Raw genomic sequence first — 17,352 nt, 5'->3', positions numbered from 1 at the left:
GTTCATCACCACCAAACCAGTATTATATGAAATGCTGAAGAGTATTCTTTAAGAAGGGGAAGAAGAAGAAAAAGGTAAAGATAAAACATGAACAATGAAGTGGCAACAAATACGTTATGTATCAACAATTGAATCTAAAAATCAAAAGAATAAAAAAATCTGATGAACAGAATAAACTGATGAATGGAATAGAATCAAGAGCATGGAAATGAAACAGACTGACGATTCTCAGAGGGAAGGGGGTGTAGGGGATGCAGGAAGAGATTAGACAAAGATTTTACATGCATGTATGCATTACCTATGGACATAGACAATAGGGTGGTGGGGGCCTGGGGCAGGGTGGGAACTGAGGGGAGGGGAGCTATGGAGGGAAAAAAGAGGGACATCTGTAATATCCCTCTTTTATTAATAAAGATTAATTTTTAAAAAAGAATGTTAGAGGGGGGAAAAAAACTAATTCTCAAATTGTCCCCCTTAAAAATCAAATTGCCCCCCTGTGGGGCATGTGCCCCACGTTGGGAACCACTGGACTAGACAGAAGGGCCTCAGCTGTTGCAGATAATAATATGGAGTCATCTTAAAACATGAATAGCATCACAAAAACAAGAATGGGTCACAATGAAAGTCCATATTCAGTAGCTCATCTATGAAAAATTTTCCAAGTCCAAGACAATATATCACTTCTTTGAATATGATATTTCTACAACAACCAAACAAGTAGTGTATGTTAGAGTTTATACTAATAGGATTTCACTACTTGATTGGATCACCTTTGATGAGGTAAACATACTCATTTACACTTTCTAATTTCCTAGTTACTGGGGCACTTATCTCATAATACACCCACACTTGATCCAATATGTATGTATGTAGACTCAGGACACTTAAAATATTCTAGATAATATAGGAAAAATTGTTTATGACCATTAAGTTGGCAGTGATCAGATGCATCAACCTATTATGCTAACAAATGTTGATAGTACAAAAATCTTTGGAAAAATTTCAAAATATATCTCGAACTCTAGCTTTTACTTTCTTAATTGCACCTTCAATGACCTTTTATTATTCAATAAACATAGTTTCATAGTCCAGTTAACCAAATGATTATTATACATATTTTTAAAAATATAACATATAAATAAAAATATACAGAATATAAAATAGTAGATATGGATATGTTCTCTTATTTACATATTTTAAACTGATAATCACAAACCACAGCAATGATTATTGAAGTACATTTAGTGTTGTGAGAGTTCTTTGATAACTGCACCTTTGAGTGGTCTGGTCATGCATCAGATTCCAATCTACTTTGGTTAAGGCCATTTGGTATCATTTGCACATCAAATACATAGTGAATATACCTATAGATCTCCTCAGCCTTTTGATGAGTTACTTGTGCATACATGGAGATTTCTTGAGGTGAGCTGAAAAATAAATTAGACCAAGAAAAACATTACATGGCTGCTCTATCTGTAGAGTAGCCCTTCTCTCGCTGTTTCACTAATAAACTTTCACTTTAATCTCTAAAAAAAAAAATTACACTAGAACTTTTGACTTATAAACTTTATTATCTTGCTTAAAGAACACCAAACATAAAAGCCTTTAAGAAAATCATCTCTTCCTAGAAGTGCTAAATTACAACATTCCATGTAAATGCTCTCTGTCTAGTTTCCTATAGAGCTCTAAACTCTTCAAAGACAATGTCTGTCTCCTGCGGCCCCTCCTTCCCCCCCAATTAATGGTCTCAGCTTCATGCAGTGACTTACATGTTGGCAAGAAAAAAGTCTCTACTGAATGAAATACTCTAACAGACTAGCCTATACCTTTTAAAAAATATATTAAAATTTCCATAAAATGCTTCTAAGAATCATTTAAATGTAACCATTTAAAAATATTAAAACAAACATACCTGTTGGTCATCTTTTTAACAGAAGAAAACTGGTGACACATATTTAATGCAGTTATATAACTTACATTGGGAATACTTAGATAAAATTGAAGTGCTTCACATTTATTACTGTTCACTGTTGGAACTTGAATACCAACATTCTTTCTTTGCTCCACTAAAGACAGTTCCTTTAGCAAATCTGCAGTTTCTTCTTGGCAGGAACTGAAAAGAATTCGAATTCCAGCACCAATTAAGGTAGTCAGCAGGTTGTCATAGCTCTTTGTTCTCTTAAACATCCTGGATGTGTCTCCTAAATATTTCATGTTTAGGAAAATGCAAACATTAGTAACTTACATTAACTAGAATCAGAATACTATATATTAAAATCCCAAGATCTACACCATTAAAAAAAAAAAACTAGTGCCACATTATTTATGATATTGACAAACCCTAGAGCTAAAGATTTAAAGGTTCTGAGATAAAATATGGAAACTGTCTTTATGAGTGTCTTGAATTGGAATCAACATAGGAAGGTGGGTAGGCAGGGAAGAGCTTATATTCGTAGATAATTCATTCCTAAAGCCAAGGCCACATTACTTGACTCTAATAAAATTTTTCATAATGCTACTAGCAATGATGAACTCAGTTTAACTGATACAAAATTATCTTATGTATTTATTCCAAGAGTAACTCAATACTCTACACACCCATTTTAATGTTATCTTTAACTCTTGCCTATTAATTTACTCCCCTAACTTTCCCATTTATTTTCTTTCCACATATTACCTATATTTTCTTTTGGGCATTCTTTATATGCCAAAGAAAGGTACTTTTCTATAACTTTTGACATATTACTCCCCAATATACTACAAACTATGTTGATAAAGATTAAATTGCTGAATTTTAGAAGTAAAAGAACCCAAGAGATCACCTAATCTAAAGCCCTCAATTGTTAAACTAAAAAATAAAAAGGATTACTGAATGATACAGTTATTTGTCCAAGATCACGTGGTTCACCAGTGAAAGCATGGGGATAAAAAGGTATACATTGTTCAATTATCAAACAAATCTATACTATAAAAGGGTAATATGCTAATTAGACCAGACATCTTCAGGACAACCTTCCAGATGCCCTTCCAGACAAAGCCATGGTGGCGGGGCCAAGGCAGGGGCGGTTAGGGGTGATCAGGCTGGCCGGGGAGAGCAGTTAGGGGGATCAGGCCGGCAGGCAGATGAGTGGTTAGGAGCCAATGGTCCCGGATTGCAAGAGGGATGTCCTTCTGGACAACCTTCCAGACAAAGCCGGGGCTGTGAGGGAAGTCTGGGTCCCGGGTGCCAGAGGGAAGCCAGTGCCAGCAGCCGGGGGAAGGAAGGCCTACTCTTACATGAATTTCGTGCATCGGGCCTCTAGTGTTTTACATAAACTACATTTTTTCCTTTTACTTAATGACTGTACAATCTTGAATTCTTGAATAGTCACTTTCACCTACATGATTTCACTTAATCCTCATAACATCACAAGTATATTAACTCCTCAGAGGGAGTGATTTTTCAATGCAACATCACATAGATGTAGACACCAGAACTCAGTGCATTTTTTTATTTCATTTCCCATGATCCTTTCACTATTCTCAGTGACTCCCATAGTAATTCCCCAAATGAAGCTCCAGTCCTGCATTTCCAAATGCATCCTCGGCATCCATTTCAGTGACCTATTGAGAACTCAATCTTGTCCCTCAAATCTGCTTCTCATGTTTATAATATCAATAAACAGCACCACTACCTAACTGTCCAATAACCAAGAAATTAGTCAATTTAAGAGTAACCCCACCAACTCCTGTTAATACTGCTTCCTAAAACTCCTGAATGCTTTTTCCCCGCCACTGCTTTATTTAAGGCCCTCATTTTTTCTGGGGCACCTTAAAAAGACTTATGCTTGGTTCACTTGCCTTCAATTTATCACCCTTCAATTCATAAGCTGCATTTAAACACAATGACTACTGAAAAACATTATGTACATATGAAATGAGTCAGGTATTGTAAGAGCTTTCCACATCCTGACAATAGATTGAACTAATTTAATCAAGTTCCTTTACAGATTTATAAACAAACATTTAAAAATACAAACCTGTTTTTTCTCTGTCCTTTTCCACAATCACACATATTCTTTCAAACATGCTCTGTAGGTACTGGATCTGGTCAATGAACTTGTTTTTATTAATACTGTTTAGCATCTCAGATTGATACCTCCTTTCCACCACCATGCGGTTACTCACAATGTAATCACAACCATTAAGAGGACAAACCTCTACTTGAAAGCCATGAATTGCTCTTAGGGAAGAAATTATTTCTGAACCAGAAGTGATTTCACGGCTGTCTACAAGAATACAAGTTCTCTGGCCTTCCTGTGGGAGTCTAAAAGAAGCATGTGTGCCAGCCAAACATGGTCTTGAGTTGGAATTGTAAGTTGTTGAAGTGCTAGAATCTTCCAAAGAACTACCAACCTGAAAATGTAGAAAACATCGATTATAAACAGGTTAAATATATGTTAGCACCATAAGCCTGAAGATGATTTTCTTTATTGATACTCTTTTTTCTTCAACATGACCAAACCAACTATATAGATGAAGAACCAAGCTGCCATTCACAGAAACCTAGTAGGACAACTACAATATTTTTAAAAAGGGTGTGTGTGTGTGTGTGTGTGTGTGTGTGTTGAGAATGTGAAAAAACTTGAACATACATTGCTGGTGGGAATATAAAATGGTATAGCCTCCAAAAGTTAAACACAGAATTACCATATGACCCAGTAATTCCACTCCTAGGTGGAAATTCTTTCCCAAAGTAGTCAAAACAGATTCATATACTTGTATACCAATGCTCATTAATTTTGGAAAATTCTCAGCCACTGCCTGTTCAAATATATCTCTTACCCTCTTTGCTCTTAATTCCAATTACATGTATGTTAGCCTATTGATACAGTCCCACAGCTTTTGGATGCTCCATTCGTTTTTTCACTCTGTGTTTCTCAGCTTGGGTAATTTCTATTGTCCTTGCTTTACATTTGTTGGTTGTTTTTATGGCTGTATTGGGTCTATGATGGGCACATTGAAGACAACCTTTATCTCTTTTACCATGTTTTCCATTTCTAGCATTTCCACTTTATTATTCTTTATATTTTTCATTTCTTAGGTGATATTCCCTATCTATTCATGCATTTTTTGTTTAAGCCTTCAACATATAAATCCTGGCTATTTTAAATTCCCTGTCTGATTCTGATAGGTCATATCGGGAGTGTGGTTCTTAAGCATGTGTTTTTTTCTTCCTCTTATGTACTTTGCAACTTTTGGTTGAAATCCAAACATCTTGTGTAGGACAGCAGTAACTGAACAAATAGTATTTAGGCTTAGAAACAGGTATGCTTTTCTTTTGCGAGGCCTTACTTTGGGTGTGTGGTTGAGTAAACCTAGTCAAACATTTCGTTGGGTTTGGATTTTCTTATTGCTATGATTACTCTAGGTACAACCAGAGGCTTTAAACTTGGTAGTGCTACTTTGTAATTAGGGTTGGGTGAGTTGCCAGATAATTTTTCTAAATGTTCTCCCAGCTGTAGGTCTTCTCTGTGAGCCTGAGCCTCAGAAAGCTTCTCTTCCCATTCTGTCATTCCAGTCAGCAGATTGCTTTTATTTGTTACTTAGTGCTTGCTAGCCTGGTTGGAGGGAGCACTAGGAGCATCTTGTTGGGGCCAGGAGTGGGGAGAGGATAGTGAGGGAAGGGTAGTGGGGGGTATTCATATTGTCCTGGTTCAGCCTGTCTTGAGCAGGACTTGTGTCCCAGTCTCAGAGGTGGAACCTTCTCAGTGATCTTGCCCTGCCTCCTAGGGACTGGAGATCCCTAATGTTCTAGCCCAAGATGTTTTCCTGACACTTTCTCGACTATGGAATTTTGTTGTTGTTGTCTTCCTTCCTCCATCTGCAAAGGGTCTTTGCCTAAGCCAGCGGTTCTCAACCTGTGGGTCGTGACCCCTTTGGGGGTTGAACGACCCTTTCACAGGGGTCGCCTAAGACCATCGGAAAACACAAATATAATTACATATTGTTTTTGTGATTAATCATTATGCTTTAATTATGCTCAATTTGTAACAAAGAAAATACATCCTGCATATCAGATATTTACATTACGATTCATAACAGTAGCAAAATTATAGTTATGAAGTAGCAGCGAAAATAATGTTATGGTTGGGGGTCACCACAACATGAGGAACTGTATTAAAGGGTTGTGGCATTAGGAAGGTTGAGAACCACTGGCCTAAGCCCTTAGGGTTTGCTGCTCTATCCCTAATGGCTTAAAGCTTAAAGCTGTTTGTTCCATAGGGGAGAAGGAACAATGAGTTTTGGTGCCTTCTCCACAGGAACTGCTGATCACTTCCTGCAGGAGGAAAAAGGTTTTCTGAATTTGTCTTCCCTGTGAACACCTGGTGAGTCTGTGAAGAAGAGTGCACGAGTGGTTGCAAATTCCCCTTATGTCTGCAACTTCCAGGGATTCTAAACGCTCATGCTAGTTCACTGCCTTTTGCAGTTAAGTTTTAGCTAAATTCTTCTTTCCAGATAGTACAGTGCCCAGTGACTCTCCCAAGTCTCTCATTGAAAGCACTTGTCTCTCCTTAGATATCAGACTAACTGGTTGTCCTGCAACCTCAACTCCAATAAAAATAAATCTCTGATATTGTAGATTATCTGGATTTTTTAATGGTTATTGTTACACGGAAGAGAACAATGCTCTTTCCAGCTTCTGACCTCCTAAGCTAAATACAGACGTCATAATCACTCAGAACTAATCTTTAAAATACATTCAATATTCAATTTCAAAACACAAAAAAGAATAAGTGTAATGAAGAAATGGCCACTAAAAACAAAACAAACAACTGTATAAAAAAGTACCTCTTCCTATGGCAAAACTACTACAAACAAAAGAAAAAGGTAAATGACAGACAAGGAATGCTGTTTGCAATATACATGACAAAGTACAGTTTTTGACAGATACTTAGTTTATGTTCTGTCTACTCAAATTTACCTCAAATTCTTTCCCCTTCTAATTTCAAGTATAAAGAATCATATTTTCTAGAATTGTAGTACTAGGTACAGAAGAAAATTTAAAACCCATTCCTGTTAAAATCTGTGTATCTTTTCCACAATCCTCTCAGTATTACTAGCCTACGCCTGTTTTTCAGTTAGAGCATGCCACAGTGGAAATGTAGACAGTGCTTACAGGCCTTCGAAGTACTGTGCATATATTACCTACCGTGACCCTTGGGATTACTATCTGTGTACTATAGCTGAGGAAACTGAGGCTCAGAGAAATTGATCTCCAATCTATTATAAAATGCAATCTAGTTACCTTTATCCTAATTGTACCTTTGAGAAATAACTTTGGGCAATAAAAGCCTGAGGACAATTTAAAACTGGCCAATTTGAGAGCTGTTGTGTGGACATTGTAGCATATTGGTAAAGCAGAATGGACTGAAATACCTGGAATAAAAGAGAAATAGAAGTCTGGGTCTAGGTCTCACTCCTAAATGAAAATTAAGGAAATAAATCAATATTTACAGTTAGGGAATTCCTAGTACTATGACTCTAATCCCTATTTTAGTAAAACTACTTAACTATAAACTCTTAAAAACTGAAAATGGTGTTAAGGATTATTTAAGCAACAGCAAGATAGGGGAAGCTGGAAACTGGACTTCTCAGCCATTCTGAAAGGAAGGAAATTAGGTAGTGCCCCTAAACTCCTCTCCCCAATAAAGAGATGAGTTACATACCTGAAGCCTTAAGTGGGGGAAAGAAAAGTTAATCAGGGTGCTGGGCCTAGTTCTGAGTATGTAATTTCTATTAAATTTACCTTGCAGAAAGCTCATTTTTCTACAGCCTTTTAATGAAATTAGCAAGTTTCCTTACAGTGTTATTAAGAAAACTATTACCATATTTAAAAAATTATAACCTAAGCACCCATATCTGAATTACCCATAAAATTTAATGTGCTATTTTCTTATTTGAAGAATTTCAACATTAGCTAATTTTTCTTTGACCTAGTTATTTAACACAAACATACAAGAAAGGAAAACAAAACAAAAACAACTTTTGGTAAACATATGAAGGCTTTTTCCTCTACTTTGCTCCATACCTTCAACTGAATTGGAAAATTTCTACAGTCCTTCTGTGAATCAACAGCAGTGAATGATGGTGAGAAAGATTCAATTTTATTTCGGCTCTGAGGTTTGGAGCCCGAGGCATAAGAAGCCATATCCTTTACATTAAGCAGTGTCTGTTGTCTCTGCTTTGGCAATTGATTAACAATTGGATTAGAATGGTCCTTGGACTGCAAGGAAGACCCAGAATACACTGAATTCAAACCATGGTCCTGTTGTTTGCTCTTTCTAAAAGTGCTTGGGTTAATCACAATATTGGATTCTGTTTTATCATTTACATTGTTTTCCTCCTCACTTGAATCATCCAGTAAAATAATTCTGGATAATTTCTTTTTTGAACGTGCACAATTCGGTCCCATCTTCTTTTGTTTTAGCTTTACTGAACGTCGGGTTTTATATTTTTTACTCCCATTTGCAAAGCAATCTTCAGTTATTAAATTAAAATCAACAGACACTTCTTCACTTGATTGACTTTTGCAAGACTCCTCTTCATTAACACAAAAACTGTCTTCTAAATAGGTTTCATCTTGTTCAGGAATCTACAATAAAAATACAAATAAGAAATTACATGCCCTAGGGTTTGGCTCAGTGGACAGAGCTTCGGCCTGCCGACTAAAGTGTCCCATGATCAATTCAGGCCAAGGGCACATGCCTGGGTTGCTGCGGGCTCGATCTCACCCCCTTTCCCCACCTGTAGGGGGTGTGCAGGAGGCAGCCAATCAATGATTCTCTCCCATCATTGATGTTTCTCTCTCTCTCTCTCTCTCTCTCTCTCTCTCTCTCTCCCTTTTTCTCCTGAAATTAATGGGGGAAAATTACAAATTTCTTTCATAAAATCAGCCTGTAGTTAACATATTCTTTTAAATACATGAGATATTTATCAATACTTATTTAACTTTATTAATTCAGTCATTTGTTCAACTAACATATACTGAGTATAGTCTTTGTGGAAGAAAGTAGGGACTTTGGAGATAAAAACAATATAACTCTCTTCCCTCTAGAACTTAACAGTCTAGTGTAGGTAGCCAGAAAAAATAAACAGTAATATATAAGCAATGTGGTAAGTGCTATATAATAAAGACAATGGACATGAAAAAAAATGAATGACTATATTACCCAGCTGAACATGTCAATTTATAAACAAATAAGACTAATATAAAAATGTTAACCATAAATAAAAAATAATCTATAATTTTTAGAATTAACATTTTTATGAAAAAAAGTTTCAACATATAAGAATTAAAAATTTAGCCCAGCCAGTATGGCTCAGTGGTTGAGCATCAACCCATGAACAAGGAGGTCACAGTTCAATTCCTGGTCAGGCTCCATCCCAGGTAGGGGGCATGCAGGAGGCAACCAATTAATGATTCTCTCTTTTTTTTATATATATTTTATTGATTTTTCACAGAGACGAAGGGAGAGGGATAGAGAGTTAGAAACATCGATGAGAGAGAAACATCAACCAGCTGCCTCCTGCACACTCCCTACTGGGGATGTGCCCGCAACCAAGGCACATGCCCTTGACCGGAATGGAACCTGGGACCTTTCAGTCCACAGGCCGACGCTCTATCCACTGAGCCAAACCGGTTAGGGCTAATGATTCTCTTTCATCATTGATGTTTCTATCTCTCTCCCTCTCCCTTCCTCTCTGAAATCAATAAAAATATATTTTTTAAAAATTTAACTAGTTGCCCTGGCTGGTGTGGCTCAGTTGGTTGAATGCCCCCCCCACGTACCAAAAACTTACCAGTTCGATTCCCGGTGAGGGCACATACCCAGTTTCAGGTTCAATCCACAGTCGGGACACATGAGGGAGGCGACCAAAGGATGTTTCTCTCTCTCCTTCTTTCTCCCTCTCTTCAAAAAATCAATAAAAACATCTTTTTAAAAAATTTAATTAGTAGGTGATGAACTTCCTTTAAACATTCTCCTAATTAGAAAATAATTTAATTGCATATGCTAATTAACTAAAATTAAAGAAAGAATAATTTGATCAAAATAAGGACTAAAAGGGATTTTGAGCATTCATTTAGTCCACCTTCCTAATTCAGAACAGAAATTAACCCAATTAACTCTGATAGTCTAGTTTTAGAAATAAAATGGAGATTTCATTAATAGGAAAATATTTCAACATCACCTCAGGAAATTCTCTACTATATCTCTGGAGTTTATACCTGTGAGAAAATGTTTATGTTCTTATGTTTCTTATGGACCATTCTGTACCGACTGCTCATCAATGGACTGTGCACAGATTTCATGTAAATAGCTCTCATTTCAGAATCTGTGTAAAGATAATAAGAATTTCAAATAGCAAAATGATTTAAATGAAAACTAGAAAAGTATTTAACTTTGACCTATTCCAAATTCACATGATTCAAACCTTGTAGAATTATTTTACACAAAACGCTTTTAATATATAAAAAGATGTCTAAAAACAATTATTTAAAATGCAGTTAGAAGTTTTGCGTTTGAAATCAGACCATCTAGTTGGGTGATCACAGACAATTTACTTAAGTGCTCTACCTTAGCTATCTCTCTCCTCTGAAAATGAAGATTAGCATGGTGCCTTTTCATGAACAAAATAAGTGTATACAGAGACCTTAGAACTGTAGCTGATTTATAGAAAGTATTCGGTAAAACACAAGAAATCCAGGCCAAAAAAACAGTCAAAAACAATAAAAACCACACACAATAGTATGTATGTTGCATTATTTTCAGTCAAGTTAAATCTGAAAAGCACACGATTTTCTATTTATGCCTATATGTTCAAGGTTATAATCAGAAAGCAACTTAATTTTTGTTTCCCATTTCTCCTACATTTTAGAGTGATTAATTGACATCAACTATTTTGAGGGGTGACTACTAATTTGAAGACTATAGTGCTTGCTACAAGATATATAAATTTTTCTTTAATACTATTTCCCTTGTCTTCATTACATAGCTAGCTTCAACTATTAGATATCCTCCTGACTCATGCTACATCCCTACAAACTTAATGAGACCCTTACTTCCAGTTTAATGTTCAGAAGGATTCAAAATCAAGGAGCTTTCAGAGAGTTTTTTTTCATTTGTTTCAGATTGTTTTTAGATATAATTTATATACTGTAAAATTCATACTCTTTAGGGTACAGTTCTGAGTCTTGACAAATGCATTGTTATGGCAACCATAATCTATTTACTGTCCCTACAGTTTTATTTTTTCCAAAATGTTGTATAAATTAAAGTATATAGTATGTAGCCTTTTGAATCTGGCTTTTTTCACTAAGCATAACGTGAGATTCCTATGCTTCTCATTTTGTACAGTTTTAGCAAAGAGTACTTGAAAATGAAACATGAAAAAAATGTGAATTTTGAGGTTTAAAAAAACCCACTTTGAAATCCTACGTATTTCAAACATACTGTGTCTAACATGGAGTTTCAGATCTCCCTACTCTTCAACCCCACTGCTCCATAGGCAGCCTTCCAATGTCAGAGAGCAGCAACGACATCCCCCCTGTGCTCAAGCCCACTGACTCCTCTTTTCCTCTCTAATCCAAAGAAAATCCTGTCAGCTGTACATATCCTGAATCCAATCTCTGTCACCCTCTCACTGCCAACACCTTGGTAGCAACCACTATCACTCCTTGATTAGATTACTGCTATAGCCTGCTAAACGGTCTCTTCCGCTTTTGCTCCCCTATAGGCCATTCTCAACACAGAAGGAAGAGTGACACTGCTACAATAAGTCAAATCATGAGCTGGCTGCTCAGCACCTCTCTGATCTCTCTTCCTACTACTCTCCCTCTTCCTCATTCAATTCTAGGCACAATGTCTTCCTTGAACATGCCAGGCACACTCCTGTCTCAGGACCTTTATACTGGTTGTTGTCTATGCATCAATATTCTCCAACCAGATTATCCTATAAACCTGCAATAGCCACTTCTATTAATAAGTATCAAGTACAATACCAAGCAACCTTATTCTGTAAATTATATCGGTATCAATGACATAGCACTGAAAACTTTGTCTTTAAGACCTTTTTCCTTTAAAGGCAAGAACTGTTACTGGCAGGGTAGTCCCAGTTCACCAAGGTTGTGGGTTCAATCTCGGGTCAGGACACATACAAGAAACAACCAATGAATGCATAAGTAAGTGGAACAACAAATCAATCTCTCTCTCTCTAAAATCAATTTAAGCCCGGCTGGAGTGGCTCAGTGGTTGAGTGTCGACCCATGAACTAGGAGGTCACAGTTCAATTCCCAGTCAGGGCACAAGCCCAGATTGCAGGCTCAATACCCAGTAGGGGGCATGAGGGAGGCAGCCGATCAATGATTCTCATCATTGATGTTTTTATCTCCTCTCCCTTCCTCTCTCTAAAATCAATAAAAATACATTTAAAATAAATTAATTAAATAAAATCAATTGTTAAAAGAGATTAAAAAATAAAATAAAGGCATGGACCTTGGGAAACTTTGCTGTCTTAAATTATATCAGGAATTATAAGAGCAGAATAAGTGGCAGGATCTGTAAAAGATCAAAACACTGAAAAGCCCAACAGAAACTTTCTCATTTCAGTTATAGCCCATTTGAATCTTCTTTTTTTTTTTCATCTTCTTTTAATGTATTGTGTATAAGATCTGCTCCAGCACTGTTTGGAGAGAGTATTTACCAAAAGTACATCTCCCCTCCTTGGCAAATTTAACAAAGTGAGCTTTGTGCCTCAGCTTGTTTGCACAATCCATATTGCTAACCTCTTCATCTCCTCTGCAGTTTGATGAAGTGTCACCTTCTCAATGAGGTCTACACTCCATACCTTATATAAAACTAGAGGCCCGGTGCACAAAAATTTGTGCACTCGGTGGGGGGGGGGGGGGGGCCCTCAGCCCGGCCTGTGCCCTCTCACAGTCTGGGACCCCTCGGGAGATAACGACCTGCTGACTTAGGCCTGCTCCCGGGTGGCAGAGGGCAGGCCCAATCCCTAGGTGCAGCCCCTGGTTGGGCTCAGAGCAGGGCCGATTGGGGGGTTGGGGCACCGCCCCCTGTCACACTCAAGGCAGGGTCAATGGGGAGGTTGCAGCGCCACCCCGTCACACACAGAGCAGGGCCAATCCGGGGGTTGGGGCGCTGCCCCCTGTCACTCACAAAGCAGAGCCCATCAGGGGGGTTGGGGCTCCGTACCCTGCCATGCACAGAGCAGGGCCAATCAGGGGGTTGGGGCACTGCCCCCTTTCACGCACAGAGCAGGGCCCATCAGGGGGGTGGGGCTCCGTACCCTGTCACGCACAGAGCAGGGCGGATCAGGGGGTTGGGGAGCTCCCCGTCACGCACAGAGCAGGGCGGATCAGGGGGTTGGGGTGCTGCCCTCTATCACCCACAGGGCAGGGCCGATCAGGGGGTTGGGGCGCCGCCACTGTCACACTCAGGGCATGGCCGAAGGGGAGGTTATGGCTCTACCCCGTCACACACAGAGCAGGGCCCATGTGTGTGTGTGTGTGTGGGCGGGGGGGGGGGGGGGTTGGGGCGACACGCCCTGTCACACACAGAGCAGGGCCAATCAGGTGGTTGGGGAGCTCCCCCCTATCAGGCACAGAGCAGGGCTGATCAGGGGATTGGGGCGCCTTCCCCTGTCACGAACAGAGCAGGGCCGATAGGGAGGTTGTGGCCCCACCCCCTGTCACACAGAGCCGCAGGGCGATCAGGGGGTTTGGGCGCTGCCCCCTGTCACGCTGATCCCAGTGCCGGGAGGCCTCGCGGCTCTGCTGATCCCGGTGCTGGGAGGCATATTACCCTTTTACTATATAGGGTGCACGTGTGGGGGCCGGCTGGTTTGCCCTGAAGGGTGTCCTGGATCAGGGTGGGGGTCCCCACTGTGGTGCCTGGCCAGCCTGGGTGAGGGGATGATGGCTGTTTGCAGCTGGTCACACACCCTTCAGGGTGGGTGTCCCCACTGGGGTGCCTGGCCAGTCTGGGTGAGGGGCTGAGGGCTGTTTTCAGGCTGGCGGGTGACGGAAGCTCCCAACCACTCCTTTTTTTCTTTTTTTTTTATTCTGGGCCAGCTTTAGCTCTGAGGCTCCAGCTCTTAGGCCTCCACTGCTGAAAGCTGGTATCTGGTTTGTTTAGGTTCTATAATCAAAACTCTGTATCAACTCCAGCTCTGAGATCCCAGCTCGCTGAAAGCTGGTTTCTGGGTTTGTTTTTTTTTTTTTTTTTTTTTTTTAATATATTTTATTGATTTTTTTCAGAAAGGAAGGGAGAGAGATAGAGAGTCAGAAACATCGATGAGAGAAACATCAATCAGTTGCCTCCTGCACATCTCCCACTGGGGATATGCCCGCAACCCAGGTACATGCCCTTGACCGGAATCGAACCTGGGACCTTTCAGTCCGCAGGCTGACGCTCCATCCACTGAGCCAAACCGGTTTCGGCTGGTTTCTGGGGTTTTGTTTAGCTTCTATATTTGTAACTATGTTTCAAACTGCAAGTTCAGAGGCCTGCAAGGCAGGCGGGGAACGTTGGTTTCCTCCATCACTGAAGCAAGCAAGCCTCATGTTAGTTTCAAGCTGCCTGGCTGCTGGCCGCCATCTTGGCTGGCAGTTAATTTGCATATCTTGCTGATTAGCCAATGGGAAGGGTAGCGGTCGTACGCCAATTACCATGTTTCTCTTTTATTAGATAGGATTACAGCTTGTTCAGTATTAATCCTCCAAACCCCTGCAAAACCTCAACTTACTCCATTTTTTCATTTCTCTATAAATTTTTCATCTTATACTAAATAATTTAGTTATTATGTGTATTGTTTCTCTCTTTCCATTCAAACGTTAAAGGCAGAGATTTTTGTCCATTTTGTTCACTAATATAGCTTCCTCAAGAATGTTACATAGTACTAGACACAATAGGAACTACATACTTGTTATATAAACATTTGATACTGGGTCAGCCAGGTTGCTCTGGAGATAAATAATCAAATAAGCAAAAGCCTATAAATAACCAAATCTAAAATAAAGCAAATAATAAAGCAAATATTATAGAATTTGAATGAAAATGACCAAATATTTCAGTCATACCAAATTTAATTCCCTTTAAAGTCAAGGTTATTTGAAAAATAACTAAAATATTTAACTAAAACCACATTAAAAGCATTGAAAATTAAAAGAAAAAGAAGCATCATTTACCATTTATGGCCTGTGAAAGTTGAGTCTCATCATTTAAGAAGTCAAGTAATGAGGAATCTTTTTCATTTTCAGAATCATCATTTTCATCTGATGAAACACATTCTGCATCTTCTTGGGAAAGTTCTGCTTGATCATCTAAAAACTTCCTAGCTACAAGCTAAGACAAATTAGAAAACAAGATGATACTGATAAGAAAATCATTTACTTTCCTTAAGTAATTGGAAATACTTCTGGAAAATGAATTTCTTCCCAATGCTTTTTAAGACAAAAAATAAAAACAGAAAACTGCGAGAAGATTTGATAAAGTAGCATAGCTATTTAAATTTCTTCTGATAATTCTTATTAGTAAAATAAGTACAAGTCAGCATTTCAGCTTATTGAATGTTTTCCTTTTACTAATAAGCATAAAGTTTCCTGACAGGTCTTACAGTTTTAATATTTGCCACAAAAGGACTGATCAAAAAAAAAAAAGGTGCTAAGAATTATTTTCCAAGGATTTAAATACTGGATAGAAATAAGAAAAACAATATACATGATTGTTTAGCACGTCAACTCAATATGCCAAGATTGCAGGTTTGACCCTGGTCAGAGCATATATAAGAATCAACCAACGAATGCATTAAATAAGTGGAAAAACAAATCAATGTTTCTCTTCCCCTCTCTCTCTCAAAATCAATAAATAAAATAAAATTTAAAAAAACAGCAAGTACTCTAAAACTCAAATTTCTGCCTCAGATTTTCTTCAATTTGAATCTTAAATTCTCAACACACTAGTTTCTTCATTTAGCCACTCAAAATAACTCAACACTGCAATGATAGTTTCAAAATACAAAAGTACTTTTTAAATTGGAATTGAGAAAAAAGTAGGGTAAAAATATATTTTTACTTTGGGATTTTTTTTCTATATAGAAATTATAGAGTCCTGACTGGCATGGCTCAAAGGTTACAACGTTGGTCTACACACCAAAGGGTTTCAGGTTCGATTCTTGTCAAGGACACGTACCTGGATTATAGGTTTGATGCTGGTTGGGGGTGTGCAAAAGATAACCAATAGATGTGTCTCTTTCAACACTGATGTTTCTCTCTCCCTCTCACCCTCTCCTTTCCCATTCTTTCTAAAAATCAATGGAAAAATTATCCTCAGGCCTAGCCAGCGTGGCTCAGTGGTTGAGGATCAACCTATGAACCAGGAGGTCAGGGTTCAATTCCTGGTCAGGGCACATGACCAGGTTGTGGGCTCCATCCCTAGCCGGTGTGCAGGGAGCAGCTGATCAATTATTCTCTCTCATTCCCTTCCTTTCCTCTTTGAAATCAATAAAAATATATTTAAAAATATAGATCCTCAGATAAGGGTTACAAAAAGAAATTATAGAGAGAAGTTTACTTCTGTATAAAATCTAATGTTCTTTAAATACATATCCTATATAATAAAAGGCTAATGTACAAACAAACCAAATGGTGGAACAACTGGAACAACCGAACAACTGGTTGCTATGACATGCTTTGATCACCAGGGGTGTGTGTGGAACATGGTGGGTATTGGCCACGGTGGGATGGTGGAGCAGGTGAGCAGAGGCACCAGACGAAGGTGGGGCGTTGGTCACTGTCATCAGGGCGAGCCTCTGGTGGTTACTGAAAAGTCTTTGTTCCCATGCACTGCAGTCCCGCCTAGCACTTGCACCTGCTGCTGGCACTGGCCCCACTCACACCCACTGCCAGTGCTGGCCCTGCTCGCACCCACAGCCAGCGCTGGAGCCACTGCTCGCACCCACTGCCGGTGCCTGGTGCCGGTCCCAATCACTCGGTGCCATCTGTGGGTGCGAGTGACACTGCTGGCTCTGATTGCCCCTGAGGGCTTCTCCACCTCCCCCTGCTGCCGCTCACACCCACTGATGGTGCCACCCCCGCTGGCAGCCACTGCTGACGCTGGACCCAATCGCTGCACATCAGCACATGGGCATGGCAGCAGCGGGAGTGGGGCTGGCCGGCAGACAGGGGACCAGGGGCGCAGCAGGAGGGGCTGAACAGGGGTGCGAAAGATGGGCCAAGACCCGCCCTTGTGCCTACCACAGCCTTGTGGCCCACAGTTCTTTTCAAGGTGCATG

General features: G+C 39.4%; 1 protein-coding gene across 5 annotated transcripts in view; it reads right to left on the bottom strand.

Annotated features, from left to right (window-relative positions):
• Window positions 1–1,148: 1,148 nt before the first annotated feature.
• Window positions 1,149–17,352, bottom strand: part of FANCM (FA complementation group M) — an 88,779-nt gene continuing 72,575 nt past the window's right edge. Inside the window, exons 17-22 of one of the 5 annotated variants that reach the window (XM_036346967.1) lie at window positions 15,248–15,404; window positions 10,271–10,377; window positions 8,072–8,635; window positions 4,020–4,395; window positions 1,913–2,201; window positions 1,149–1,427 (exon numbers count right to left, since the gene is read on the bottom strand). In XM_036346967.1, coding sequence (XP_036202860.1) covers window positions 1,289–1,427; window positions 1,913–2,201; window positions 4,020–4,395; window positions 8,072–8,635; window positions 10,271–10,377; window positions 15,248–15,404 — 1,632 coding nt within the window. In that variant the 3' untranslated portion in view covers window positions 1,149–1,288. Of the gene's footprint in view, window positions 1,428–1,912; window positions 2,202–4,019; window positions 4,396–8,071; window positions 8,636–10,270; window positions 10,378–15,247; window positions 15,405–17,352 lie in introns of those variants that run through there. The other 4 variants (XM_036346960.1, XM_036346986.1, XM_036346975.1 and 1 more) reach the window with 4 other exon arrangements.

Source organism: Myotis myotis, unplaced genomic scaffold, assembly GCF_014108235.1.
Source record: "Myotis myotis isolate mMyoMyo1 unplaced genomic scaffold, mMyoMyo1.p scaffold_m19_p_1, whole genome shotgun sequence".
In the NCBI taxonomy this organism is placed as follows: Eukaryota; Metazoa; Chordata; class Mammalia; order Chiroptera; family Vespertilionidae; genus Myotis; species Myotis myotis.
This window is presented reverse-complemented; position numbering and strand designations above follow the sequence as displayed.